This window comes from Onychomys torridus, chromosome 8 (assembly GCF_903995425.1).
Source record: "Onychomys torridus chromosome 8, mOncTor1.1, whole genome shotgun sequence".
In the NCBI taxonomy this organism is placed as follows: Eukaryota; Metazoa; Chordata; class Mammalia; order Rodentia; family Cricetidae; genus Onychomys; species Onychomys torridus.
In genome coordinates this window covers 97,519,548-97,547,516 of record NC_050450.1, presented here as the reverse complement: position 1 = coordinate 97,547,516, position 27,969 = coordinate 97,519,548, and the positions used below count along the sequence as shown (strand labels likewise).

At 46.1% G+C, this 27,969-nt stretch overlaps 1 protein-coding gene and 1 long non-coding RNA gene across 4 annotated transcripts in view; one reads left to right on the top strand and one right to left on the bottom strand.

Annotated features, from left to right (window-relative positions):
• Positions 1-3,026: 3,026 nt before the first annotated feature.
• Positions 3,027-9,018, bottom strand: LOC118590249. 3 transcript variants are annotated; one of them, XR_004945716.1, is made up of 4 exons: positions 7,538-9,018; positions 7,223-7,347; positions 5,970-6,146; positions 3,027-4,842 (listed from the first exon to the last, which is right to left on the bottom strand). It is a non-coding gene; the product is annotated as an uncharacterized LOC118590249 (long non-coding RNA). The 3 variants fall into 3 exon arrangements; XR_004945715.1 differs by having other exon boundaries at positions 7,223-9,018; XR_004945717.1 differs by having other exon boundaries at positions 5,970-6,067; positions 7,223-9,018.
• Positions 9,019-18,789: 9,771 nt separating this feature from the next.
• The window catches only part of Wipi1 (WD repeat domain, phosphoinositide interacting 1), a 37,762-nt gene continuing 28,582 nt past the window's right edge, over positions 18,790-27,969 (top strand). The window contains exons 1-3 of the mRNA XM_036196979.1: positions 18,790-18,971; positions 24,153-24,235; positions 25,619-25,788. Coding sequence (XP_036052872.1) covers positions 18,892-18,971; positions 24,153-24,235; positions 25,619-25,788 — 333 coding nt within the window. The 5' untranslated portion in view covers positions 18,790-18,891. The remainder of the gene's footprint in view (positions 18,972-24,152; positions 24,236-25,618; positions 25,789-27,969) is intronic.

The following is a 27,969-nucleotide window of genomic DNA, read 5'->3' as shown; positions in this document are numbered from 1 at the left end:
CTTAAAAATAACGGGTCTGAGTGAGGATGGCAACTACTTAACTTTCCCTGTGTCTTACATGTGTTTGAACGCTTGGTCCCTGCCTGCTGACATTTTAGAAGATTGTGGAGGTGGAGCGTAGCTGGAGGAAGCAGGTCACAGAGTGTGGGCCTTGAAGGTTATGACATGCCTTGACTCCTAGTGCAGACTCTGCTTCCTGCTTAGTTGAGATTCGAGGAGTCCCAGCCACACAGTCCTGCTGCCCTGAAGCAGGTCTGCCATGACTTCGCAGGTGATGGATTGTGACTTCCCAGGTGATGGATTGTGACTTCCCAGGTGATGGACTGCATCTCCTCGAACTACCACCCACAGTAAACCCCTCCTCCCTGAAACCGCTTCTGTCCGGTGTATTAGTAGAGCAATGAACAAGGTAATTAATGTGCTGTGATGTTCAGCTCTTTTATATTTTCAACCACATGTGCATGTTATCTGTTCCAAAAATATCTTTTATAATTAAGAAAAAGAAAAAATGGAGATTTCTACTTCTTACAACTTGGCAGACCAGATATTCTGTTATCTTTCTGCCTACAAAAATAACTGGTCATGCTAAATAGAACATGACCACAAAATGAACCACCAAACTGAGTGATTTTTAACATACAGTCAAGCAATCTGAAACATAAGTGGGAAGATTCAAGGTTTGGACAAGATAATTTAAATATTTTTTTATATGTATGAGTGTGTTGCCATGGACCCAGACATGGTCCCTGGCAGCAGCACGGGCCACCCAGATCTGCATGGCCCCAGCTGCAGCTCAGCCCCCAGACTCCAACAAGGCTGCAGGTTGTAGTCCAGATCCCCGGCCTCCAAGTGGCCCTTTGTGTCAACATGGGCCACCAGAACTCAACACAGACCCCAGCTGGGGCAGGACAACACACATAAACATTTTTTTAATGAGAGAAACATATTTGGCTTTTGAATGCTGAGCATTCTTTTGTTACAGAAGTAAGTCCAACTCGTGTTTTCAAATTTAAAACAGACACTTTGAAATTGTTTCCTTCACTTAAGCCAAGAGGCAAACCGAGGGGGCGTGGTGAATGCTGGTATTCTACGCTTCCCTTTGCTGAGGCACTGATTAAGAAACCTTGGACAGGAGCCAGTGGACAGGGTGCTCTGCTGACCATCACGGGACAGACCGGAGGCCACTCTACCTTCCACTGCCAGCCTTCTCACTATGTGTGACATCAGGCGACCGGAGATGAGCATGGCATTACTGTGTCAGTTACCCAACTCCCAGACTCCTTTTGTCCACACAGAGTGGCCAAGGCAGGAAGCGCCTCCTGTCAATATCATCTCCCTCTTGCCCTGTTCCGAAGCCCTCTTCGCCTTGTTAAAAATGGCCACATGACCGCATAACAGCTGCTGCCTCCCTCCTTTTCTGGAGACTTAGCCTCAGGAAAAGGCAGCGTTGGTCTGACTTAGTGCCTGTAGTCTGGAAGCTTGTCAAAATTACGTGGTTAAGCTGAAGCTGCTTAAACTGTATATAACTGTATAAATAAAAATACACTCAATCATTTCAGAAAAATTGGCAAGATCAAAACACTATCAATGATCAGCTGAACATGGACATTTTAAGTCAGTGGGCATTTCTTTAAAGGCGGTGGTGGTGGTACACGCCTTTAATCCTAGCGCTCGGGAGGCAGAGCCAGGCGGATCTCTGAGTTCCAGGACAGCCTGGGCTACAGAGTGAGTTCCAGGAAAGGCACAAAGCTACACAGAGAAACCTTGTCTTGAAAAACCAAAAAAAAAAAAAAAGAAGAAGAACATTTTCTTATTAACAAGTTTTTAAGTTGAAAATGTGCTTGTTTAAAAAAGCCAAACAGTGGGGCTGGGGAGATGGCTCAGTAGATAAAACACTTGCCATGTCAGTGTTCAGATAGGAGTTCCAATCCCCAGACCCCACATAAAATGTTGTTGAGGGGGGCTCCCATAAGTGTTAAAGGCTTGTTCCTCAGTTGGCACTTTGCGGAAGTAGGGGAACCTTTAAAAGGTGGAACCTAGTGAGAGGTTAAAGGTCACTGGGGTCCTGCCCCGGAAGGTGATCATAAGAGTTCAGCTTTTCATCTGTTTGGCTGCATGCTCCTCCCACATCATGGTACCTTGCGGTAGACCCCAAAAGAACAGAGTAAATCGATCACAGACTGAACCCGCTGCCACCGGCAGTCAGAGCAAACCTTCCCTCCGTGTCTGTTGGTTTCTCTCAGGTTTTTGTTTAATGATTGAAAAGCTGATGAACACACTGGGAGAGGTGCTAAGGGGGACCGGCACAGAGGCCTGCTCCCCAGCCCTTCACCCATATCCCAAGTCAGTGATGGAGATCCAGCCGTGGCTGCAGCGGCGTCGGGGTAGGCGGAGCTCTCTCTGGCTCACTCAGCTCCCTTTTTATATAGCCCAGGCCCACCTGCCTGGGGATGGCACTGCCCACAGTGGACTCTGTAGAAATCATCAGTCAAGACAATCCCCACAGACGTCTGATCCAAGCAATTCTTCAGTCAAGGTTTCCTCTTCTCAGGTGACGCTGGTTGTCTCAGGTTGACAATAAAAACTAACCAGCACAGGTTGGGTTATGCATCATCACTCCAAGACGACCAGCATGCCCCTGACTGTTGGCCACTTAAATATCCTTCCATCTTTAGCTGTAGGTGTATTACTTTTATATTTATATATATATATATATATATATATATATGTATGTGTGTGTGTGTGTGTGTATGTATATATGTATATATGTATGTATGTATGTATACATATATGTATGTATACATATATGTGTATGTATATACATATACATGTATGTATGTATACATATATATGTATGTATATACATATATGTGTGTGCATATATATTAAAAATTATATGTGTATTCTATATTCAATTCAAATTCTACATATTCAATATATTATGATATAGCAATATATTACATATACATATATAATTTTCAATATATATCTATATTCCTAGGCGGGTGGGCCTGGGCTGTGTAGAAAGGAAGGTGAGTGAGCCAGAGAGAACTTCTTCTCTACCCCCGATTCTATCTCCATCCTTTTTTTGACTTAGAGCCAAAAGAGAGATTTAAAAAAAAAAAGCAGGGTTGGTGTCTTTGTAACTCTTTCTTGTCTGAAGTCTTTCAGGATGTGTGCCAAATGCTTCAAGAGCCTGACTCTCCCAGGGGCGTATTTGATCATTTGATCATCTCAAGGGTTTCCATGGGTCAGGTGTCCCCCACACAATAACTTCTAACATGGGTGAAGGGTTGGGAAGCAGGCCCCTGTGTCTGTTACACTCAGCGCCTCTACCAGTGTGTCTGTCAGCTTTTCGACCACTATAACAAAAGCCCAAGATTAATATGTGTGTGTGTGTGTGTGTGTGTGTGTGTGTGTGTGTGTGTGTGTGTGTGGTGTCATGATGCAATGTGCAAAGATCGGAGGACTTGTGGGAGTCATCTCTTTCTTTCACTGTGTAGGTCCTGGGGTTATTTACCTGGACAGTAAGCATTTCTATCCACTGAGCCATCTCACTGGCCCTAAAACTATGTTTTTAAGACATTTAAACTATTGATTCTATTGTAAGTTAGTCAACCAGTGGGGGGTTACAAGCACCTGTTATGATGTCAAGCCTTGCTCTGGGAAGAAAGGGAATACACAGGACACCCTAATCTGGGAGAATTTACCTTTCAGTTGGAGGAGACAGTAAGCGTGTGGATAAACATACAAGACATTCCAGGTTATAGTCAGTTTTGACGTAAATACACTGATAAAATGCAACAACAATTACTTGGGATGGAAAGAAATGAGCTGTATAGTCACAGGACAGTTGCATATTTCACCTCAAAGAAACCTAAAATCTGTACCACAGTCATGAATTGGGAGGACAAGAGGAAAGAACACCCCACCAGTAAAACAATCAATGACAAGACTCCTTTTCCAATGACAGCTCTCAACTGGACTCCTTTAAGGCTCCAGGAGACGGTGATCCACCAGGAATGCCAGCAGAAGTATGTGTCAAAAGTTCCTGGAATTGAGAGTCAGAGGCACAGAGAGCATTCCAGAGAGTGGGTCACAGGGCGTCACCTGCAGGTAGAGACTCGGAGATGTGAGGAGAATTGGAGACTGGAAAGGCGCCACCTTGAAAGGTTTTGAGACATACTTTCTCTTCTTTGATGCTTTTCCTGAAAGCATTTGAACAGTCTCTGGGGCTGATGTTCTACAAATATACCTACATCTATAATTATTAAGTTATTAAATATACATATTAGCCACCAAAAAGCATCCCTGACCTCGGGGAAATGATGGAAAGTCCTTCCTGTACCCACTGCAGCTATGCCTTAATGAAAGTGCTCTCATTTTTTTTGAACAGTGTTAGTATCTTTGTATCCCTTGTATGTGTATACACTTGATAAGGAAACTAGATCGCAAACATCATAGGTACTGACGTTACCCAGGCCCTCGGTTATAGCCAGTGAGTAGCTGCCAGTTCACATTTCCATTTATAACAAGGATCCTCACTCATCAGCAACGTGTGATTTAGAGCTGGTGCAGGCAGCTCACCTCACAAGCCAGCCTCCCTCCTGATAGTGTTTCTAAAATTAAAGGGACGCTCAAATCAAATCAGGACATTTCTTTCCAGTTCTTTACCAGTGGACACGTTTTTCCATTGCATCTCTCTTCCTCTCCCAATTTCAACCCCTACACCTCAGATCACAATGATATCCAGGTCTCCTGGTCCTAAACATTGATCTATCCTAAGCCCCAGAGTCAGACACCAGCTGCCTCCTGGCCTTGGCATCTGATGTCACTCCGGATCTGCAGAAAGAGAAGAAAGGTTCCAGTGTACAGAAGTATGACTCTTCCTGTATCAGATTTGTAGCTGACCCCATTCTCCACCCCCAGCTGAGCCTAGGCTTGGATGCCATTGTGTCCTCCATTATTTGAAGACCTGGCGGCCCACTGAAGTATTTTAGCAGGAGAATAAAGCTAAGACTGGAAAGAACAGAGCTTGAGAAAGTATCTCAATTGACAAGCATGAGGACCTCAGCTCAGATGCCCAATACACATGTATTAAAAAATAATTTTAAAATAATAAAATAAGCACTGCCGGGCTCACCTGTAAACTCAGGCCTGGAGAGGCAGAGAAAGGAGGATCCTAGGTGCACACTGGCTAGCCAGTCTAACCAAATCAGTGAGCTCCAGGTTTACTAAGAGACCTTGTCTGAGACAATATGGTAGTAGGGATGGAGAGGTGGCTCAGTGGTTAAGAGCATGTACTGCTCTTGAAGAAGACCTGAGTTTGGAGCCTAGCACCCATATTGGGTGGCTCACAACTGCCTGTAAGTCCAGCTCTAGGAGATTTGATGCCCACTTCTGGACTCTTCAGGCACCTGAAATTGCCTAAACAAACCCACATTCACACATGTAATTTTAAATAATTAAGGCTAATCTTTGGGGAAAATAAAGTGTAGAAGTAATTGAAAAAGATCTGATGTAAACTTCCGGCCTCCACAGGCACACACATACACATTCACACACATGGACACGGACACACACACACATATGTAAGCATACACAAACACACACACACACACACACACACACACACACACACACACACACACAGAAAGATCAGTCTGGAGATGGCATCCCATGATCAGTATCAGTGCTGATCCTTTCATACAGTTCCATGCTCTCACACCGGAGCTGTATGAAGAGGGGCTCTGCAACAAAGTCCTAGAACTCCCTGGATGAAGGATATTTTGTTTTCCTGGTGTCAAGAGCATGATGCAAATGGACATGAGTGAGGGTTCTGAAACATTGGCACAGCTTTTTCTCAGCAGTGAGCTTGGAGACCCCAGCACTCTCTGGATGCCCCCAAGAGTTTGTAGGCACTGTATCAAACCTCAGCTTGTCACCATGACAACAATGTCTGTACTCACCTGAAAAAACAGAAACAAAGGGTCACAAGTGTAGGCAGGGGTGTGGTGAAACCAGAGCTCCTCCTGTGCATTGGCAGGAGTGAGAACAGGTCCTGATGCTGTGGAAAACAGTGTACAGTCACCCAAACTGTGGGCACGCAGAATTGTTGGCTCATTCCTAGGATTTCAGCAAGTTGCCTGGGGAATAGAAAACATGGATTCAAATAAGTACGTATGTGTGAATGTTCACATATTCACAATGGCTAAAATGTAGAAACAACAGAAATGCCCACCCACTGGTGAAGAAAGAAAACCATAGTATTTACCCTCAAATGGAATATTTCTCCGTCATAAAAGAAATGAAATGTTAACACATAATATAAAGTAGATGGATTTTGCATGTAAAGACAGAGAATCCAGACAAAAACTCACACGTCATGATATTTTATGCATATATATATATATCTAGAGTAGGTGAACCTGAGGCTGGAAAGATGCCTCAGTGGCTAAGATCACTCATTGCTCTTTCAGAGAACCAGGTTTGACTCCCAGCACCCATATAGAGGCTCACAACTGTCTGTAACTCCAGTTCCAAGGGATGGGACACCCTCTTCTGACCTCCAAGTGCTCCAGACATGCACATGTCACATGGTACCTGCAGGCAAAACACTCAGATGCATAAATGAAAGGTAGTTAAAGAGTTCTTTGTATTTTTTTAAATCTAGAATAGGTAAACCATAAATAAAAGCAGAAAAGCATCCCTGCAGGTTTCAGGGGCTGGGAAGGAAGACTTGGAAGGAAGGAAGGCTGGGAAGTCATGCTTAATGGCTATGGGCTTTCTTTCCTTGTTCAAACATTTGTTTATTTTTGCACATGACAAGGTGGGGATATACATGTGCCATGCATACGGAAGTCAAAGGACAACTTGCAGGAGTTGGTTCTCTCTTTCCACCAAGGGGTCTCAGAAATCAAACTATGGTCAATCCCAGGCTTGGTGGCAAGTGACTTTACTTGATAAGCCACCTCAGGGATGTGATTTTTGTTTGCTTTTCCATGGTGGGACTTGAACCCAGGGCCTTGTGCATGTTAGGCAAGTCCTCTACCACGGAGCTACAACTTTCCTGGCTCTTTTGAGGAATATGTTTAGGAACTGTTAAGTGCACAAAATGTCAGAAGGCTCTTCACGTAAACAGATAACTTAGTGAAAACTCCAGCTCAATGGGAAAAAATTCGACGTGATTCACCATGTTAGTATAAGATAAAAGAAAACATACCTGATTGTTTCGATAAAAACTGGACTATCCAGGGAAGACATCACTAGTGTTGTCACAGCGGACACCAGCAGGTGGCAGTAGTGAGGCTCTGCAGCATAGTCCCAGCCTACTTCTGCTGAAGATTCCTGTGGAAGTAGCCACAGCAGACCGACCCCCTGCACACGTAAGCCATTTGCAGGGACTTTCTTCCAGGTACCACTGGGAAAGGCTATTAAGGGGAACTGAATGACCTATGAATGGCAGGGGCAAAGGCCAGTGGTTTGGATAACTGCATTGCCATTGAGAAGCTGGCGAGGCCCCATTCTGTGTACTAACCAGTGTCTCCTGGTGCCATTGGGGGGCTGGGGCTGCATGAACTCAGGTCTCCCACGCAGTCTGGAGCATCAGCCTCACTTTCTCTGTCATCCTTCCCTTCTGCCAAAAGAGCCAATCTGATCTCCCTCTGGTGCAAGGAGAGTCCTGGCTTCCCGAATGGGGCCTTACATTAAGCTCTTGGTTGAGTCAAGACAGACAAATGGTAAGTCAAAAATGCAAGCCTGGTGAGGAACAAGACAGGCATCGAGCTACTCACAAAAATAATCCATATTTTCTATTTTAATATATCTAACAACATAATCTTCACTCTTTTTGTTCCTAATAATTTTCTAATTGGCACACAAAACTTTTTAAATGGGAAATAACACCTCAACTAAGTCACAAGATTTTATAATGGGAAGGAATTATTTCACCCAGTTTTTCTTAAGCTTTGATGTGTATCTCGAGATACCGGACTTTGCTAGCTTTATTAAATTGCATCTGTGAGAGAATGCAGACCTCAAAGGACCCCAAAGCATCTTGGGGCATCTTAGTAAGAAGTTTCAGGAAAGATACTCTTTGCCAGGTTCGTGTTAAGTGATTCTAGCAGCGAAGGGTAGAGAGAGCTAGAATCAGGTCAGGACAGATCGTGGCGAGAAGCAGGTGATTTAAAAGTTGGCATCTCAGAATCAGGAAGTGGGAGAAACTTGGGTCTGGGAGGGGCATTGATACAAAGGAGCGATTCATTCAATGTCATTGCACAGCTGCAGCTCAGTCTTGGGTTAAACACCACCCTGGTCAGCTGCATTTACCCTTGTTGGCCTTGTCAGTGACTGTCAAGGTCATTGCAATCAGTTTACCAGGGGATTTTAATTTCTCAGATGTCACGTGAAGTTTAAAGGTTTTCCTGGGGGTGGGGGAGGGGGAGCAAAATCAAGAAACAAACAAAGCAAAACAAAAAATCTGTCTTTAAATAAGCGTGGAAAGTGCTTTTAAACAGTGTTAAATAATAGGGCTGGAGAGCCGGCTTGGCAGGTAAAGGCACCAAGATTGATGAGAGTTCAGTTCCTGGTGGAGGGAGAGAACTGCCTCTTTCAAGTTGTCCTCTGACTGCTACACGTGTGCCATGGTGTAAATGCGTGCACATACACACACACACACACACACACACACACACACACGATACAATAGACTAAAAAATCCTTAATGTTAAATAGTACACGTAATACAGAGCTTTCTGAAGCCTTTAATGGTCTGAAGTGAATTGTGACCTTCCCAGGACTCCTTCCATTTCTCTTCTAGCTAATACAAATGAAAAGGCTCCTTGTAGCTCAGGTGGGGAGTTCTTGTCTGGCACGCACAAAGTCCTGGGTTCCAGCCCCAGTATCTCATAAACCAGATTTAGTGATGCACACCTGTGATCCCAACACTGGGGAGGTGGTAGTTGGAAGATCAGAAGTCAAGGACATGCTAAGCTACATAGCAAGTTCAAGGCCTGTCTGAAACCCTGTCTCAAAGATTAAAAATAAATAAACAATAAAACAAGTGAGAACGTCAGAGGTTTCTCAACCCCCACCATCCCCCACCATCCCTCACCATCCCCCGCCAAGCCCCCGCCATCCCCGCCATCCCCCACCATCCCCCGCCATCCCCCGCCAAGCCCCCGCCATCCCCCGCCAAGCCCCCGCCATCCCCCGCCAAGCCCCCGCCATCCCCCCCAAGCCCTCACCATCCCCCACCATCCCCCACCATCCCCCGCCAAGCCCTCACCATCCCCCGCCATCCCCCGCCATCCCCCGCCATCCCCCGCTAGCCCTCACCATCCCCGCCATCCCCCGCCATCCCCCGCCATCCCCGCCATCCCCCGCCATCCCCCGCCATCCCCCGCCATCCCCCGCCATCCCCCGCCATCCCCCGCCATCCCCCGCCATCCCCCGCCAAGCCCTCACCATCCCCCGCCATCCCCCGCCATCCCCGCCATCCCCCGCCAAGCCCCCGCCATCCCCCGCCATCCCCGCCATCCCCCGCCAGCCCCCGCCATCCCCCGCCATCCCCGCCATCCCCGCCATCCCCCGCCATCACACAGAGCGACTTGACCTCTTTTCTTACCTTCCTAACCCTCCTCTCGCTGCCCCAGACACCATGTGTCGTTTCCCTCCTGTGAGCCCCGTGACTGCATAAGCGGCTTCCTTCTCCCGCTCAGGTTCAAATGGAACTTTCCAGAAAAGCCTCCTAACTCTTCTCCCCACCTTGTCCCTGCCAGTCCCCAACACCTTCAACCTGCTTTGTTTGTCTCCTTAGCGCTGACCAGCGTCTAAGGCTGCATCTGCTTTATTTCCCTTGTTCGTTGTCTGTCTGATCATGCAGGCAAGGATTTTTCGTTTTCATTTTATACAGTGCTTTATCCCTAACCCTAGAACAATGAAAGATTGTTTTGTTTTGTTTTGTTTTTCGAGACAGGGTTTCTCTGTGTAGCTTTTTAAAAGAGATTTTTAAAAGGGCAAGAAGGAGTCTTGAGGTCTCCTCTTGTGGGGCTTTGAGGTCAGCTATGGGTTCTCATTCAAGCAGGTCTCACTCGCCAGGTCCACGCCATCAGCCTGGAACTAACCGTGTGCTGTCACGAGATGGCGCTGTTCGCCAAAAATCCCCGAAGTTCTAGTCTCTTCCAACCAACCAGTGACGTCGTGGGGTGGTGACCTGAGAGGAACTTTCTCAAGAATAAGACAAACACTAGTTTCTTTTGTCTTTGTTGTTGCGTTTTGTTGAGACAGTGTTTCATTTACTCTAGACTAGCCTTGAACCATGTAGCCAAGGCTCACCTGAAGCTCCTCATCCTCTTGCCTCCACATCATGAGTACTGAGATTACAGTATATGCTACCGCTAGCTTTCAGGGTGCTGGGGATTAAAGCCAGGACTTCATGCATCCCAGTTAAGCACTCTACCAAGTGAGACATATCTCCAACCCCCAAATCTAGTTTCTTTAATACCACTTAACAGCTATCCTAGGCTCACCCAGAAGCCCAGGTTAACCCACGGCCTGAGAACAAACGATGTTTTAAAATTCTCTGCTAGTGTCCTTGGCAAATGCAAAGCTTTGACCCCTTTTAGAAAGCTGCATCTGCTCAAGGTTTCCTACTTGTGCGTGGCTTATGGAATCCCAACTTTTCCTCTCCACCTCTTGCTCCCTGTCCCCAAATGCCCAAATGCTGGGATTACAGGGGTGCACCATTAGGCCCACTTTTGTGCTGTTCTGGGGACTGAACTCAGGGGTTCACGCTAGACAAGCACCCCGCCAAGTGAGCTACACCCCCAGCCTCTTCATTTCTTTCTTTGTGACAGTTTGACATGGCTGGCTTCGAACTTGTGTAGTGGGTAATGGCCTTAAACTCATGATCCACCTGTCTCCACCTCCCCAGTGCTGGAATTACAGGTACACAGCACTATATGTGTGTGTGTGTGTGTGTGTGTGTGTGTCTTTTGTTGTTGTTTTGTTTTTTTGTTTTGTTTTGTTTTTAGAGACAGAATTTCTCTGTGTAGTTTTGGTGCCTGTCCTGAATCTCAATCTGTAGACTAGGCTGGCCTCAAACTCACAGAGATCCGCCTGGCTCTGCCTCCGCCACCCAGTGTGTGCATGTGTTTTACATGTATGCGTACCTGCCTGTATGTGTGCAGATTAGATGTGCAAGCACATATGCGTGTGTGTGAAGACCAGAGGTCAACCTCGGCTGTCATTCCTCAGGTACTGTCCACCCTGTTTTTTGAGACAGAGTCTCAAACTGGCCTGGAACTTTCCAATTAGGTTAGGCTGGCAGGTCAGAAAGCCCCCAAGGGATCCACCTGTCTCTGCCTGCCCAGTGCTGAGATTAGAAGCTCACACCATCACACCTGGCTTTTTAATGTAAGTTCTGTGGATCAAACTCCTATGTTTGTAAGGCAAGTTTACCAGCTGAGCTATCTCCCTAACCCTGTTCCATACTCTTAAGAAGAAACAATCAAGTTGAATGTCAGAGTACTTACTGGCATTTCTGCCTACCCCTTCACTTAGAAAAATATAGCACTTACATTTGGAGTTGGGTGGTAGTGATCAGGTGTGCTTGTGTATTTGGAGTCGTGTGGTAGTGAGCAGGTGTACTTGTGTCTCACACACACGTGGAGGTCAGACGATAACCTGCTGAAGTCTGTTCTTCCCTTCCACTCTGTGGGTCTTGGGGATCAAAAGCACCTTCTGTTAGTTATTTGGCGCTCTTACCCCGCGAGGAACACGTCCCGAAACACGACAAATCCACGGAAGAGCTGTTTATTAAGATAGGATAGGAAGAGACAGACGTGACAGGCCTGTGGGAAACACATGGTCAAGAGAAAGGAGAAGAGAAGAGACCAGTGCAAAAATGGTGCCAGGTTATAAAGGGTGGGCCGCGCATGCGTACAGGAACACATGTGGCTACTCCACGCATGCGCGTAGATTACATGGCTGCATGCACTTTACACAACCATGCAAAGCCACAGAGTCCTAGTCATGCAAGATGTTTTGACCCGGAAATGGCTGTTTTGAACCGGAAATAACTAGGCGGGAGTGTCTAGGTCACCTGGGCATGCCCAACCATGTGGGCATGTTGTGACTTCATATCACCTTCACCCTCTGAACCACCTCACAGGCCCCTTGTCCTTTCACAGTTTACAAATAAATCCAGAGATGTGGGCCAGCAAGATGGAGCAAGGGAAAGGCACTTGCCATGCAAACCTGGTGACTTATGCTCTAGTCCCAGAAGTCACATGAAGATGGAAGGGGAAAACCAACTCCACAGAGTTGTCATCTGACGGCCACACAGGTACTGTAGCACCCAAATCCTCCTCCCCCCAATAAAATTTATAATAAAAAGATAAAAATAAACCCAGAAAGATTGGTTCATTTGAGGTATGTTCATTCACTCCCACTGTATACAGAGACCTGTAATGAAAAACCAGAAAAGCCCAGCTGTGCTTTTTGCTCAACCATTTCAAGTGCTTCCTGTTTGCAGTTCAGGTCAAATTATCTCCTTTCCCAGAAGTAGCTGTGCAGCCAAGCCCTCCCCTCCTGCTCTGGAAGGTCAGGCTGACTCCTTCAGCTCTCTTCCCATGGCGACACACAGCCCTTCCCTCTCTCCACAGTCTGGGCCCCTTCCACCTTCGCCTCTGTACCATGTCTCCCTGAGACTGGCCCACTGGGGCTCAAGTTTCTCAGGCCGCCTTCTGTTTAGTAGAACAGGGCAATAAAGGAAAAGGGAAATTTACTGTGACTTGGTTTTGTAAAAATAGAGTGGATTTTATAAAAAGAAGACAGGAGTGCCATTTGTTCACCTAGTAGTTATTCTAATTACAGGCGGCGGCATGGCCAACCATATTGAGTGACAGGGTTGCGTCAGACAGGATGTCTGTCTCATTTCCAACTTCCCTGCTAATGCCCCATGCAGACCCTAATCAGCATCTTAAAATTAAAGCCTGCTCATTATCCAGATAGGAAGTGCCCCCATTAGGCAAGTTGAGGTCTACAACCTTGTATTACCAATGACATTTAATTCCCAGAACCTGGCTTTATTCTCAGGGAAATTGCTGTTTCCCTTAATATATGGTGAATCTGTTGTTTATGAAATAGACTTTAAGGAGTTTCACCTGGGAGAAGACAGTATAGTAAAGTCATATTTTTCTCCTCTGATAGCTTTTGCACTATTTGATAGTGAACTTACTGCAAAGCGTGTACCTGTAATCCCAACAATTAAGAAATGGAGACAAGGGAATCAAGAGTTCGAGATCAGCCTCATCTATATGACTTTAAGGCCAGGCTAGGCCCCTGGGAACCCATGTCTGAAAAAAATGCCATAAAGTATTCTAGCTGTTTCTATTTCTGAGATAAATGCCGTGACCAAGAGCAACCTGGGAAGGGATAGTTGTTTTGGTTTCCACTTCCAGGTCACAGTCCACAGCTGGAGGAAGCCAGGGTGGGAGCCTCAAGCAGAGACCATGGAAGAACACTGCAGTCTGACTTTTTCTCAGGCTCACATGCAGCTTATACACACTGGGCTCACCTGTGTAGGGATGGCACCACCCACAGTGGGCTTGGCCCCCTCCACTGATTAGACATACAGGCCAAACTGAGGAGGCAGTTCTTCAGTTGAGGCCCCCTGTTCCTAGGTGTGTCAAGCTGACAACCAAGATTAGCCATCAGAGAAAGAGAGAGAGAGAGAGAGGGTGTCCCATGGAACAGAGAACTTGAACTTAAAAAAGGAAATTCAGTCTGACAGTTAATATATTCAGCACCTGTGAATTTATTTATAACCATTTCCTTGGCTTTTTATATGAATGGACTCCTTGGATTATTTTTTAGGGTGGAGTCACTCAAGCAGGCTGCTTACTCACTAACTGGCCCTCCACAAACCACATCCAGACAGATGATGTACTGAGCGAAAACCAACACAGTGCTTTTGAAAATAAGAATTAGTTACCTGTCAAGTCGATGTTTTGGGTGTCTCCTTCACAAGCCACCTAAAAGGGCCACTTATTTAGTGCCCGGGGTACCAGCCAATCTGGTTCCACTGCTAGTAGTCAGTCCCCATCTGTTGGCCAGGGTTCCTGTCTGAATAGTCCTGCATCACTTTACACCGAGTCTTCCCAGGACCTGAGATTTTCTCTGGAACCCCTAGTTAGTTGTGACGCCAGCTGCTTCTGCCTCCTCTTTCTCCCCAGCCATCTGGGAGACTGTTTCCAAATCCCGACTTGTTTCTTACCGTTCTTCTGCTCTTCTTATGTAAAATATATAAGGGTTTTGCAGAACCTAAACTTAGATTTCTATTAATACCGATCCATATGAGAAGAGTTTATATACGGCATCTTGAGATATGACTGCCATATGAGTGGTGATGATTGTGGACCAGGGACTCAAGGGGCAGCGCATGAAGGGGGCTGCTCACAGAAGGCCATGTCTGTCTCTGGGCATGCTCCTTCATTCCCGACTGTCCAATTCTAGACCCACATCAAGATGGAATGAAACTTACCTTCCTAAACACCTGCCCAGAGGTCTGGTTTCTAAAAGCAACACAGTGAGGCTTCTTTCCAAAGGGGAGATTAGCTCTGATTCTCCCCTTCTTCCCTGCATCACTACGTCACTACATCACCACTGTGCTCTGCCCTTTATTCCTTCAAAATCCTACAAAGCAAAGAGGAGCCAGTAGACCTGAACATGGGGTTATGAGGAGGTGAGGTGTGGAAAATACACAGTGTATCTTAAACACTCATTGCTTAAAACTGAAATATAATTTAACTGATTAATAATTTTATATTAGGGCTGGTGGGGTGGATTACCAAACAAAGCCTAGGAATTGGAGTTTGATCTCCTGAACCCACATAAAGATGGAAGGAGAGAACCAAATCCACAAAGCTGTCCTCTGTCCAAATGTGCAATGTACTCCCCACACACACACACATCACATCCACAGAGGAATAAATAAAAATAAAATAAACATATTTAAACTAATTTTATGTTGACTATTAACACACACACACACACACACACACACGCACACACGCACGCACGCACGCACGCACGCACGCACGCACACAGTAGCGGTAGCAGTAGCAGTAGCTACAGAGGAAGAGGCACAGCTCCACACTATAGCCTGCCTCCTGGGGAGTTTCTATACTCTTTTAGGGACTGCCACTCACATAAACCAGATTGTTGGTCACAGTGCACGAAGGAGTTTTAGGAGGAGCCTGAATGAAGCAGAATCAGAGTTTATTGGAAAACTTTTTAAGATTTCACTCTTTTTATTTTTGAGAATGTGGTGTGTGTGTGTGTGTGTGTGTGTGTGTGTGTGTGTGTGTGTGTGTGAAGGCTGCCCACAAAAGCCAGAAAAGGGCATCATATCTCTTGGAGCTGAGTTACAAGCAGCTGTGAGCAAGCTGTGGGTGCTGGAACTGAACTCCGGTCCTCTGAAAGAGCAGTGAGTGTCACTCTCCACCCTCACTTAAATTCTTTAATTGAAAATATTTTTTTGTTTTGTTTTGGTTTTTGAGACAGAGTTTCTGTGTCCTTGGTGGTCCTGGAACTCACTCTGTAGACAAGGCTGACCTGAAACTCACAGAAATCCACCTGTCTCTGCCTCCAGAGTGCTGGAATTAAAGGTGTGAGCCATCACCATCCGGTGACAATTGAAAATATTTCTGTGTAAAAAGGATATTGGTTTTTTTGTTAGCAGCCTTCACAGCAAATGCCATTTATGGTGTTGGAATCTTTGTTTCTCAGTTCTGTAGATGAACAGTCTTATTAAATAAGAAACACAGAGCCAAATACAGAGTTAAAAGCCAAAAGGTCAGAGCAAGAGCTGAAAACTTCCTCACCCTTCCTGCCGCTCCTGTCCTTCCCTCAGCAAGAGAGCTACTTCCTGTGTCTGTCATTTTATAGACTTTCTGTTCTGCCTTCTCATTGGTTGTAAACCCAGCCACATGACCTCCTCGTCACTGCCCAGCTGGCTGTATCCTTGAACACACAGAGATCTGCCTGTCATGTGATCTGGATTAAAGGTGTATGCCACCTCCTGGCTTTTGCTATGGCTTGCTATTAGCTCTGACCCCCAGGCTACTTTATTTATTAACATACAAATAAAATATCACCATACAGTTCCACCTTGCTTCTTTCCCATGCCCCCCCTAATTTTCCTGACTTTCCATCTTTTTTTTTACATATTAAGCTAAGCAGAATATATTAAAACGAACCCACCTGTTTATTTATTACCATGGGGTTGATTATGAGGGTGCACATAACACAGAGCACATGTGGGGGTCAGAGGACAACTTTGTGGAGTTGATTCTCTCTCTCCACCTTTATGGGGATCCTGGGGGTGAACTCTGGTCACCAGGTTAGTGCAGCAGGCACCCTCACTCACTGAGCCCTCTGGCTAGCCCTATTGCCTGTTTCTCCTTCACTTTTCAAATTATTCCTTCCAGAAATTTTCACATTCTATGAGTCTCCTTTGTGCGGCCTCCATTTTTTTTCTGTTGGGCAGTGATGTCTCCAAACATCTCTTGCATTAATCCTAACCTTTCTGTTCTTGGTATCATCACATTAGCCTAGTCCCATGCTCTATCGCTCCAAGAATGTCACATTAGTTCCCTACAGACTTCAAGGCCTTCTAATTTGATCTTCACACACTGGCCGAGTTTATCTGCCTAAGACACTGCTTTTATCATGACACACTCCTAGGCAGAAACTAACCCGGTTCCTTCTCTGCCTCCACAAAGTCTAACTGTTTAATCACAAGCTGATACCAGGCCCCACTTTAAAACCTCACTGGGCATGCCATCAAATACTTCCAAGAACCTAGCACCAAAACTGCCAGGCTCTTGACTCTTTCAACCAAACTGAAAGGCCAGCAGCACTTGGCAGAGCCAAGACGTGAAAGGAGATGCAGCTGGGACTGGAAGGGAAGGCTGTAAGATGCCGAGGTTAACACCCAAAGAGTGGTTCTTTACGCTTGGTTTGGTCCATGCAGTGCCTCACAACTGGATTTCCCCTGGAGCAATCACCAGGGGTAGATCTGTTAGTTGTCAGAACAACTGACTTGAGAAGATAAACTGTTACATTTTTATTTTGGAAAAATCAAACTGGAGAGCCAACCAGAAAAGCTTATGTGAAACAGGCCCCTCTTGCTCATCCATTCTAAGTCTAAAATTCAAACATCAGTGTATGATGTGTGCAATTTTGTCATGAATTGGGAAATTTGGCTGAGCATGGCGGCTCGTTTCTGTAATCCCAGCATCTGGGACGCCAAGGAAGGAGGATCTATCACCACGTGATTGAGGAGCGTATGGACTATAGCCTGAGACACTGTCTCAAAAAAATAAAGATAAGGTGACTGAATATGAATTGAATTGCTGAAATATAAACAGCTATGACATACATACTAAAATAATAATGATAATATAATAATAATAATAATAATAATTATTATTATTATTATTATTATTATTATTCAGGGGCTGGAATAATGACTTAGCACTTAAAAGCTATTGATGTCTAACTGATGACTGAAATTCAGTTTCCCAGAACCCACTCCAGACATGTCACAACTGTACTCAAGTATTTAGCTTGGGAAGTAAATCTCCTGTGTCAGAATGCATCTCAAATTACATGAGCTTCACACTGTACTGTCTTCAAGAAGTTACCCCTTTCACACCCTATTCTAGTTTCTTTCACTTCTATAAATCGAATGTCTCGCCAAATACTGTTGAGCAAAGCTGTTTCACACACAAGTCTTGAAAGAAGACCAGTTTATATGCCACTGCATATTGTCGGTTTTAGATACGCTGTCTAGCAAGGGCTGTAAATCGGGTATGGATGTATTTTCCGCACAAGATTCCATAAGAAGGAGATAATGTCATGTTAATGCAATGCTTGGGATTAGCAAGAGAGCTCTTTCTCAACCGAAGGGCTGTGGGTGGCTTCTTATCAACCTGACCACAGCAGCCTTTCAGGGAACTTCTCTCCAAGATTCAAGGACTCTCCAAGAGGGCGGGGCTTTGATGTCTACTGATTTCAACTATTCTGTAAGCTTAACGGGCCGGGACAGAGGACTGGCTAGGGAAAGCCGGCGTCCGCCTGCCTCCTTGGCGTCGTCCCTGACGCTCTAGCAGGCTTGAAGCCCGCAGCTCCACTCCTCCTCCCCCAACCCTGGACGCTCCGGCAATGAAAACACCACCACGTGGCCTGCTGCCTTTGCCTCGCGCTCCTCCAACCAATGGCAAGCGGTGTCTCCGGATCGGGGGCGGGTCGTCGGCAACGGCCCCGCCCCCTGCCACCACTGATTAGTCAAAAAGCTAGTGGCCAATCGTGGTTGGCTGAGGAGGCCCTGTCCTGTCAGCTGTTCGGGTCCCGAGTTAAGAGGCGGGGTGGGTCCAGAGCCTGGTTGGAGAGGGGGCGGGGCTAGAGGCAGGGCCGAACTAAGTGGAAGTGGATCCGGCCGGGACCTGGATGGCTCAAGACGGAGCTAGAGCTGTGAGGGGGCGGGGCTAGGTGCAGGGGCGAGGCTAAGTGGGAAATGGGTTGGGGCAGGTCTAAGGGGACTCAGGTAGGGCTGGAGCTGGGAGGGGCGGGACTCGAAGAAGGGGCGGGGCTAAGTACTACTGGGCGGAGAAAGGTCCGGCTAGTCCAGGACCGAGCTGCAACTCTGAGGGGGTGGGCCTAGAGAGGGGCGGGGCCAAGCAGGCTCCGAGTAGGCGGGGCTTGCCTGGGGGGCGAGACCGGGGCGGGACCGAGGCGGCAAGCCGGCCGACGGAGCCGGCGCGGGCGGGCTGCTGAGGTGGCTGTCCCCCGCTCCAAGCTGCTGCTTCCCGGGTCGAGCCCCTAATGGAGGCCGAAGCCGCAGATGCCCCTCCGGGTCGGGTGGAGGCGGCGCTCAGCTGCTTCTCTTTCAACCAAGACTGCACGTAAGCCACGGCGCCAGCCCCCTGGCCAGGGAAGTGGGGGGCAGAATGTCGCCACCAAAGGGTGTTGTCCTGTAACGCAACTGGTGGCCAGCCAGGGCCGGCCCGCGGACGGTACCCCGTGGGGCAGCCTGCGTCGCGGGGTTGCTCCGCAGTGGGTCTTGAACCCACCCGGACGACCCCTCCCTCCACTGCCGGCGCCTGCCAGAAGGGGCTGGCCAGGGTGACCCGAAGAAGTCGGCCAGGAGTAGGGTGGAGGGGGCCTTGAATGTAAGGGACCTGGTGTGGGCCACCTAGTGACCGAAGGGAGAGCTGGGACCAAAACAAAGGCTGCGGGAGCGGGGAAGGTGCAACATGACTCAAGAGGATGAGGGAGTTGGGGAGATGGGGAAAACTTTACCATCTGTCCTTGAGTATCTCAACGTGGCATTTGGGCAGGGCCTCGGACAAAAGCAGCTTATTCATCCCTGTGGCCAGCCCAGCCCCAGCAACCGGGCATCTTGGCTGGTGGCTTGGCTGTAGGAAGCTTTCTTTTAAATTTCCCTTACTGCGTTTTCTCACCGTCCACCCAGTCCCACGAATCTCCTGGAAGCTCCGGAGCCCTTTCTCAGCCCCAGACAGCTTCCCATCCCGGAAGGAGGCGCTCCACCCTGTTTTGTTGCTTTTAAGTGGATTTTTAATGTTTCACTTTGATGGTCAACATTTAGACTTTGGTCCACGAACAAGGAATCACGTTCTAGGCTTAGGCAGGACTAGATCTTAGAATCTAAACAGAAGCACACTTCTGTTTCCTTCCTGTTTTCGTGGAAGCCAGTCTGAGGACCATATGGAATAATCTCTTTGGAATGTGGAGCCCTGAGGCATCAAGCAGTTAGGGCAGGGATGACCACTTCCCAGTGTCCCGCTTCCGGCTGTACCAGTTTCTGCCTTGTTCCTTGTTTGGAGTCAGCTTCAGGCTTGGGCTTTGGCGCTGGTGGCTGAGCTGTGCTAATATTGAACATTCAGTGGTGTAATTAAGGACATAAGCAGCCCTGGTTTCCATTCCCTTTGTGTTTCTGTCTGAAAACCTCTGCTCTGAACAATATGCCTTTGTTCGAAAAATCTGTATGTGTAATCGTAATCGAGTAACTCAACAGTTTGTTTGGATGAGTGACTCTCAGGCTGCCTCTGACCACAACCCACATTAAAAAGTACATATTACAACATCTCCCAATAGCCATAGACACGTAATAATAATAATCACAAACTATTAAGTGTGGTACACTCTGGAATTTTTTTGGTATTTTGTTCTCGTTTTGTTTTGAGACAGTCTCATGTAATCCAGAGGCCTCAAATTCCCTAGTAGATCAGGATGAATTTCAAATTCTGCTCCTCCTGTCTCCTGTTCTGGAATGCTGGGATTATAGGAAGTATCATCATACTGTAGTGCTGGGAATGAAATCCAGGGTTTATGCATGCTAGACAAGCCTAACCCTATCCCTATTGTCGTGTGTGTGTGTGTGTGTGTGTGTGTGTGTGTGTGTGTGTGTGTGTGTAGTGTGAGATGGGGTGGGGTGCAGGGTACTGAGCATAAGGCCCAATGTCTCAATCACTCTTAGCCAGGACTCAACCACTGAGCTACATACATCCCAGCCTCCAGGCCCTGGAATTTTTATGTCTTTGTTTTTAAAGCTGTTGTAACCTGTTGAGTTGTTTTGGGGATCCTTTGGAGATGAGACTTAAATACATGATAAAATAGATAAAATTCTGAAGTTTTGTAAGAAACTTTTGCAAGAGTGTATGTCTGTTGAAATGCTGGGCAGTGTTTTCCTTCCCAATTGAACATAGGTTAAGGGGGGGGGGGGTTAGTTTACTTACAAATAGTAAATCATCTAAATTACACTTCCTGATATTACCGGATTCAGAAAACAAATGTTATTATCTACTCTAGTTATTAAATAATATAGAGTAACAGTCAGATAAGAATGCTGCTTTTCAAAACTGCAAGGTGCTTTGAAAGTTGGTTTCCTTGGTCCCTCCTGCAGCTCTGCTTTCCTGAATGAAAGCTCTTCTGGGCAGCGCTGTCTCACCTATAAATAAAGGTCTTGTCACAGTCAGTTGCTTGGAGCCCTGGAGGGTATGACATTGAATTTTAAAATAAGTCATCTTCCTTGCTGGATACATTTGGGAGAATTGGTGTGTCTTTCTATATGTATGAGCCGAGCTTGAGATCCAGTCTGTCTAGAGAAGATAGATAAAGTCAATTAAATTGTCAACTACCTCATTCTTAATGCTTTGGAGCTGGGCTAGACACCTTGGGTGTATTTTAAAACTTGTGATCAGGATTTGTTTCAACTTCTATGAGCAGTGATGAGAAGTTTGTTTTTGTGGAAAGGACTTATGGATAAAATAAGACATAAATCTGAATTCCTTGATTTGGAGTCTTTTAGGGTCCTAGAGCAATCATTTAGAATAAAACAGTGATCAGCGTGCTCTTTTCTCACGAGCACAACCCTTCTGAGCCCAGTGTGGTAGCTTGTGAGGAATCCTAGGTCCTCCTGAGGCAAGAGTAGAAAGATCACTTTAGCCCACAACCTCAGAGGCAGTGTGAATAGCAGAGAGAGACCCCTTCACAAACATAAAATGAAGAAATAAAGAAGGAACTCATTTGTCCTGGAATCAGAACTTATGCCTGAAAATTATGGTTTTGAACTTATTTATTACTGTATGTATGTATACATGATGGGGGAGGGGGCACACTGGCCACAGTGCTCATGTGAAAGTGTGAGAACAATTTTGTGGAGTTGGACCTTCTCCTTCCACCTTTTCCCAGGGTCTGGGGTTCAAATCCAGATCGCCAGGCTTACAGTTGAACCACCTCACCAGCCCTTGACACCTCCTTTAAATTGCTAAGCCTTTTGGTTAATTTGTTGTTGCTGTTTCGGGTGGAGCTTGCTTTGTTTTGTTTATGTAGCCCTGGATGCCTTCCAACTGGAGACCACCTGCCTCATCCTCCTCTCCCAAGTGGTGGGATTTACACATCTCTTTTAATTTTGTTTTAGGATGCTCCAGTGTCTTTTCTCCTTACTTGCAAGCTTTACATCTTCCGTTGGCGACTCAATGTGTCTACACTTATAAGAAGAGAGTTTACAAATACTCATCAGGGCTGAGGCTGTCACTAAATTAGTAGGTGCTTGTCTCTGATGCATGAAGCCCTGGGTTCCATCCCTAGCACGTTTACAAGGCCAGGCTGGGCTACATGCAAACTGCATCAGAAAACAAAACAAAAGCCCAGAGTAGCAACCACCCCAGTGTATTTTAGAGTTCAAAGATGCTCCTCCCCTGCTTTGACAGCCCCTGGCATTTGTCTGCAGTGCGGATGCCAAACCCCAAGCTTCACTGTCCTGCAGAAGCAATGAAGCCGTCCACAGGACAAACACGGCTACTCCTCAGGTTGGAGGGTTTCTGTGTGCCTTGCTGATTAAAAGTTGACAGTAGATGCTTGCTCCTATATCCTAGGAAAGAACAGATGTTTGCATAGAAAAGGGAATTCTGGAGGAAAATAAAATCATGTGACCCTCTCTTTTTTAGGTATCAAAACAAGAGGCTTGGCATCCAGGCTTCTAAGTTGCTTATTTTAGTATATGCTTCCCTGTGAAGGACAACTCTCAGCTTGGTATATATTTTGCTGTCAATGGAGAAGTTGGATTGAACCATTGGGAGGTTGAACCATTTCAACCCTGACATTCCATATTCCTAGGGCAGAAGTGCTTGTGGTCACAGGCACTGAGAGTGTTCTCTGTGAGATTTTGGTCTCATTCAGTTTTTGAGAACGAAGCAGGAGAGGGAGAAGTGGTTTTGAAATGCCAACTAGAGGCAACATGTTTGCCTTCTCTTTTCTTTTTTTGGGACACAGTCTTGTCATGTAGTACAGGCTGGCCTCGAATGTATGGTCCTCTTGATCGGCTTTTGAGGGCTGGGGTTGCACCTGGTCACTCACTTTGTTTTCATCACATCGCCAGGGATTCCTGGCATCTTCGTTTGCTTTCCATTGTTGCGATTAAACACTATGACTAAAAGCAACATGAGGAGGCAAGGGTTCAGATCACTCCGCGGCCGTCATGAAGGGCGGGGCAGGTAGTACGGAGCTCATGCCAGGACCCAGGGGCAGGAGATGAAGCAGAACCATGGAGGAGTGCTGCTTACCAGTTTGCTCCTATGAGTCACTCAATTTGCTGTTTTATTCCACCGGGACCACCTGTCCAGACATGGCACAACCCACAATGGGATGAATCCTCTCACATCACTCATTAATCAAGAAAATACCCCCACAGACTCACCTACAAGCCAGTCTGATGGGGAGGCATTTTCTCAGTCAAGGTTCCCTCTTCCAGATGACTATAGCTTGTATCAAGTTGAGAGGAAAAAAAACCAAAAAACAGCAACTTGGGTTTATACCTTCCCTTTATTTATGAATTAAAAGTGGAAAATTGGGGCTGGGTTGATAGCTGAGTCAGTGAGAAGATGTAGATTTGAGCCCTAGAATGGATTATGATATTAATAGTAATAATAAAGGAAGGAAGGAAGGAAGGAAGGAAGGAAGGAAGGAAGCTGGATGAGTTGGTTCATGCTTGTAATCCCAGTTCTGGGGAGGTGGAAACTAGCAGATCCTTCCCTGGGCTAGCCAGCCAGCCTTGACTATCTACTGAGCTCCCTGATGTGTGGACACCACATACAACACACATACACACACACACACACACACACACACACACACACACACACACACACGAGCATGTACATACACATAATAATTACTCACCCTGCGGTAAAGGGTTTCCCAAACGAACAATAAGACAATCTCTCAAGCATTGTGGAAGTGGAGATACAATGACTGTCCCGAAGAATTTCTTTTTTCCTATGCCTGCCCAGCTGGGAAAACAAGATCTGTAGGAGCTTTGACATTTCGCTTGGTGGCAGAGACCAGGCTCTTCCTGCCTCTTAAGACGTCTCCTTTTCCCTTTTCCTCATGACTGTCTGCCAAAGCGTACTTTGCCTTGAGTAGGTTATCAAGGATCTGAGTCCTGAAGATGTCTGTTGACCTGCACTTAGCAGCCTCTGGGGAAAGGGCTGTGAGTCTTTGACAGGGCTATGGTTGGGGTGTGGTATCTGTTGTCATACCTGTGATGTCATTGTCTTCCGCAGATCCCTAGCAATTGGAACCAAGGCCGGCTACAAGCTGTTTTCTTTGAGTTCTGTGGAGCAACTTGACCAAGTCCATGGAAGCAGTAAGTGTGTGTGTGTGTGTGTCTGTCTGTCTGTGTGTATATATATGGTTGAAGGGACACCAAATCCACCCCCTAGACATCAATCCTTATTTTTTTTCTTCATTTTATTTATTCTTTTTGGAGTCCTGGGAATTGAACCCACCAGCCTCTTACGAGCACTCCACCACCAAGGCTGTGACGTCAGTCTCAAGGTTCTGGCTTCTGTACTAGCCTTCAGTCTAAAGAGTTGGTGTTGTACAGATTTGAATACAAACCATTGTCTCCTCTTGCATAAAAGCCACAATGAAGCTCTTATTGAAATTTGGCAATAACCTAAGTGACATTTTTCTTCTTTGTAAGAAGAAAGCCCTTGTATGAAATCATATCGCTGATGCTTTTCTATATATCTGTGCTCTGGTGATCAGTTTTTGTCATTGTCAACCCAAAGGGGACACCTATTGCTTCTTTTTGCTGTTACACTGGCTCTGTATTCTGTTGACACCATTCACTTAGTAGGGACATGTTTTATATGCTTGAATGAAGCACGTATTAAAGATGTTGAAGTATTTCTAGTGAGTATTAAAAATAAATACCACTTAGAAATGTATCTGTGATTTTTCTCAGGGTAATAATTTATGCTATTGCCATAGTGACAAATACTTCACCTCTGCATTTTCTGGAAAGAAAATAGTTTTGTAAATAATAATTAGGGCTCTTAATTTATTGTTTGTTTGTTTGTTTATTTTACATGTGAGTGCTCTATTTGCATGTATGACTGCACACCAGAAGAGGGAATTCAAATCCCATTATAGATGGCTGTGAGCCACCATGTGGTTGCTGGGAACTGAACTCAGGACCTCTGGAAGAGCTATCAGTGCTCTTAACCTCTGAGCCATCTCTCTAGCCCTGTTTATTTATTTTTAATCTCTGTGTGTGATAGAGATGTGTGCATGAGAGGGTCCATTCACATATATCCACCCTCACCTTCCACCTAGAGACAGTCTCTTTGTTGTCTGCCATTGTGTATCTCAAGCAAGCTGGACCCTGAGCTTCCAGGGATTCTCCTGTCTCAGTAAATGTGTGTGTGTGTGTGTGTGTGTGTGTGTGTGTGTGTGTGTGTTCAGTGGGTAATTCTGCCATGCATTCTATGCATTGGCTCTGGAAATCCTGGCTATGTGCATCGTCTTTGCTTTAGGTATGTGGAAAGGTCCCTGGAAGTGTTACCCCTGGAGACAGTTAAAACTTGCTGTTGGGGCTAGGGTGTGTCATTACTGATGAAGGATACCCAGCAGCAAGACTCAGAGTCCATGTGTGAACTAGCCTATGTGGTACCCAGTGTTACAAAGTCCAGAGTCTTTCTCAAAGAGGCCATCTGTGGGACCTCACTGCTGCTTCTCCTCACAGATGAAATCCCTGATGTGTACATTGTGGAGCGCCTCTTCTCCAGCAGCCTGGTGGTGGTGGTCAGTCACACAAAACCTCGGCAGATGAACGTGTACCACTTCAAGAAAGGCACTGAGATCTGTAATTACAGCTACTCCAGCAACATTTTGTCCATACGGCTGAACCGGCAGGTGAGGAAGTGGGACCCCCAAGGTTTCTAGGCTTCTGCACATTGGAGTGTCTTTGGGCGAGCTAAATGGCCCAGCAGGTAAAGGCACTTGTCACCAAGCCTGGTAAGCTGAGCTCAGTCCCTACCTCCCTCATAGTAAAACAAAACTGACTTCTGCAAGTTGTCCTCTGGCCTCTGCATACATGCAGTACATGTGCTGCATACACAGACAGAAATAAATAAATGTAATAAAAAAATTTTTAAGGTGAATATCTTTGAGGTATAGCTCAAAATGCTTGCCTGGCATATGCAAAGCCCTGGATTTGATCCCCAGTTCCCCATAGACAGAGCAGCATGGTGGTGTGAACCTGTGATACCAACTCAGGAGGGAACCTATGATGTCAGCACTCAGTAGGTAGAGGCAGGAGAATCAGAAGATCAAAGCCATTCTTCTTGGCAATATAGCAAATTTGAGCCTGGCGTGGACTACATGAGACCCTGTCTTTAAAAAAAAAAAAAAGTCAGTGTCTCAAAAGCAGTATCAGGTGCTGTAGATAACTTAAACTTTTAACAGCAGACTTGGGCTCATGGGTGAAATATAAAGAGCATCTACTTCATGCATCTTCCCCATTCAAACTGGCTCATATTGTCTCTCTGGCAACATGATGGAATGCCCATTGCCTGGCCAAGCTCACCATCTCCTCTTGTGCAGGCTGGGCACCAGCACAGATAGGTTGGAGCTCTGACACAGGTCTGTTGTATGAGCTGCCTTAGGACATCTACAATGAGAGGAAGCCCTCTTTCTATCTTGGCCCTAGGCAGTAAGATTTATGGCATACCCAAGACTAGGGTGTGACAGCCCCCCCCCCACCCTCCACCCCCAGTCAGCTATGACCTTCTGCTCTCTATGTGGCCTTTCCTGGTCGGTCAGCTACACAGTCTTGTGTTTCTGCCTTTGCAGCTAATACCCACTCCTTCCCTGGCATGCAGGGGATTGAACCCAGGACATCTCTCAGTTTAGCAAGAGCTACATCACTGAGATAGATCCACAGCTCCTTCAGCTAACCCTTAAGGATATATTCTTGTAGTGTTTTCATTGTTGAAAGGAAAATTACTCTCGTCTCAGATATACAGTATGCCTTTAAACAAAAAAAATTGGCACTTAGGAGATATTTAGTGTGTTAGCATACCTTTCCTGGGTGACTGGGTTTTACATCCTGTGAAAGCAGGGACCGTGGCAGTTCTGTTCATTACCATGAGACCTGACGGGAGAGAGCTCTTGAACACTTTTTCCTGCCTAACTGTTAAATAAGTGGATAAACCAAGAGTCCCTTCCTGGGATATGCAGAGTTATTGTCTCGATTCAGTATTCCTAGGAACAGGGAATCGCTGGCATTCCTTGAGGATAGTGGTTTCTTCTCCTCCTCCTCCTCCTCCTCCTCTTCCTCCTCCTCCTCTTCCTTTTCCTCTTCCCCTTCTCCTCCTTCTTCTTGAATCTGAACTATTAAATGCTGATTAATAATTTTAAGACATTTTTATTTTATGTATATGAGTGGTATGTACACCACATGCATGCAGGGCCTGATGAGGCCAGAAGAGGGTGGTGGACCCCTTGCAACTGGAGTCACAACTGGAGTTACAGGCTGTTGTGGTACACCCCATGGTTGCTGGGAAAAAAATCCTCTGCAAGAGAAGCCACTACTCTTAACTGGCAATCTATCTCCAGTCCTATGGGTTTTTGTTTTGTTTTGTTTTTAAATAATGAGGTCAAGTATTTTGTTGGAAAAGATTGTAACTTTGAGTTTTTTTGTTTTGTTTCATTTAGATAGTCTCATTCAGTAGCCTAGTCTAGCCTGGAACTCAAAGTGATCCTCCTGCTTCACCCCCACTTCCCCAAATGCTGGGAATATAAGAGTGAACATCACACCTGGCTTGTTGCTTTGAGTCCATCAGCTGGACTGAATATCCACTGAAAAGAAGCCTGAGGTCTCAGTAAGAGAAGGGAGGGCAGCTTTGGAATTTCCTACTTGAGAGATTTCAAGTGGGGTTCTTGGCTCAAGCATGCCCTTGGACCTGTTGCAAGTTTTGTTGCAGAACCTTCCATTTTGTACACAGTAGCCAGCATATGACAGCTAAATGTCTGTTTGGTATCTGGCCACCTTTTAAAAATGACTTAGTAAATGTTATCCCAACCAGAGCTCTT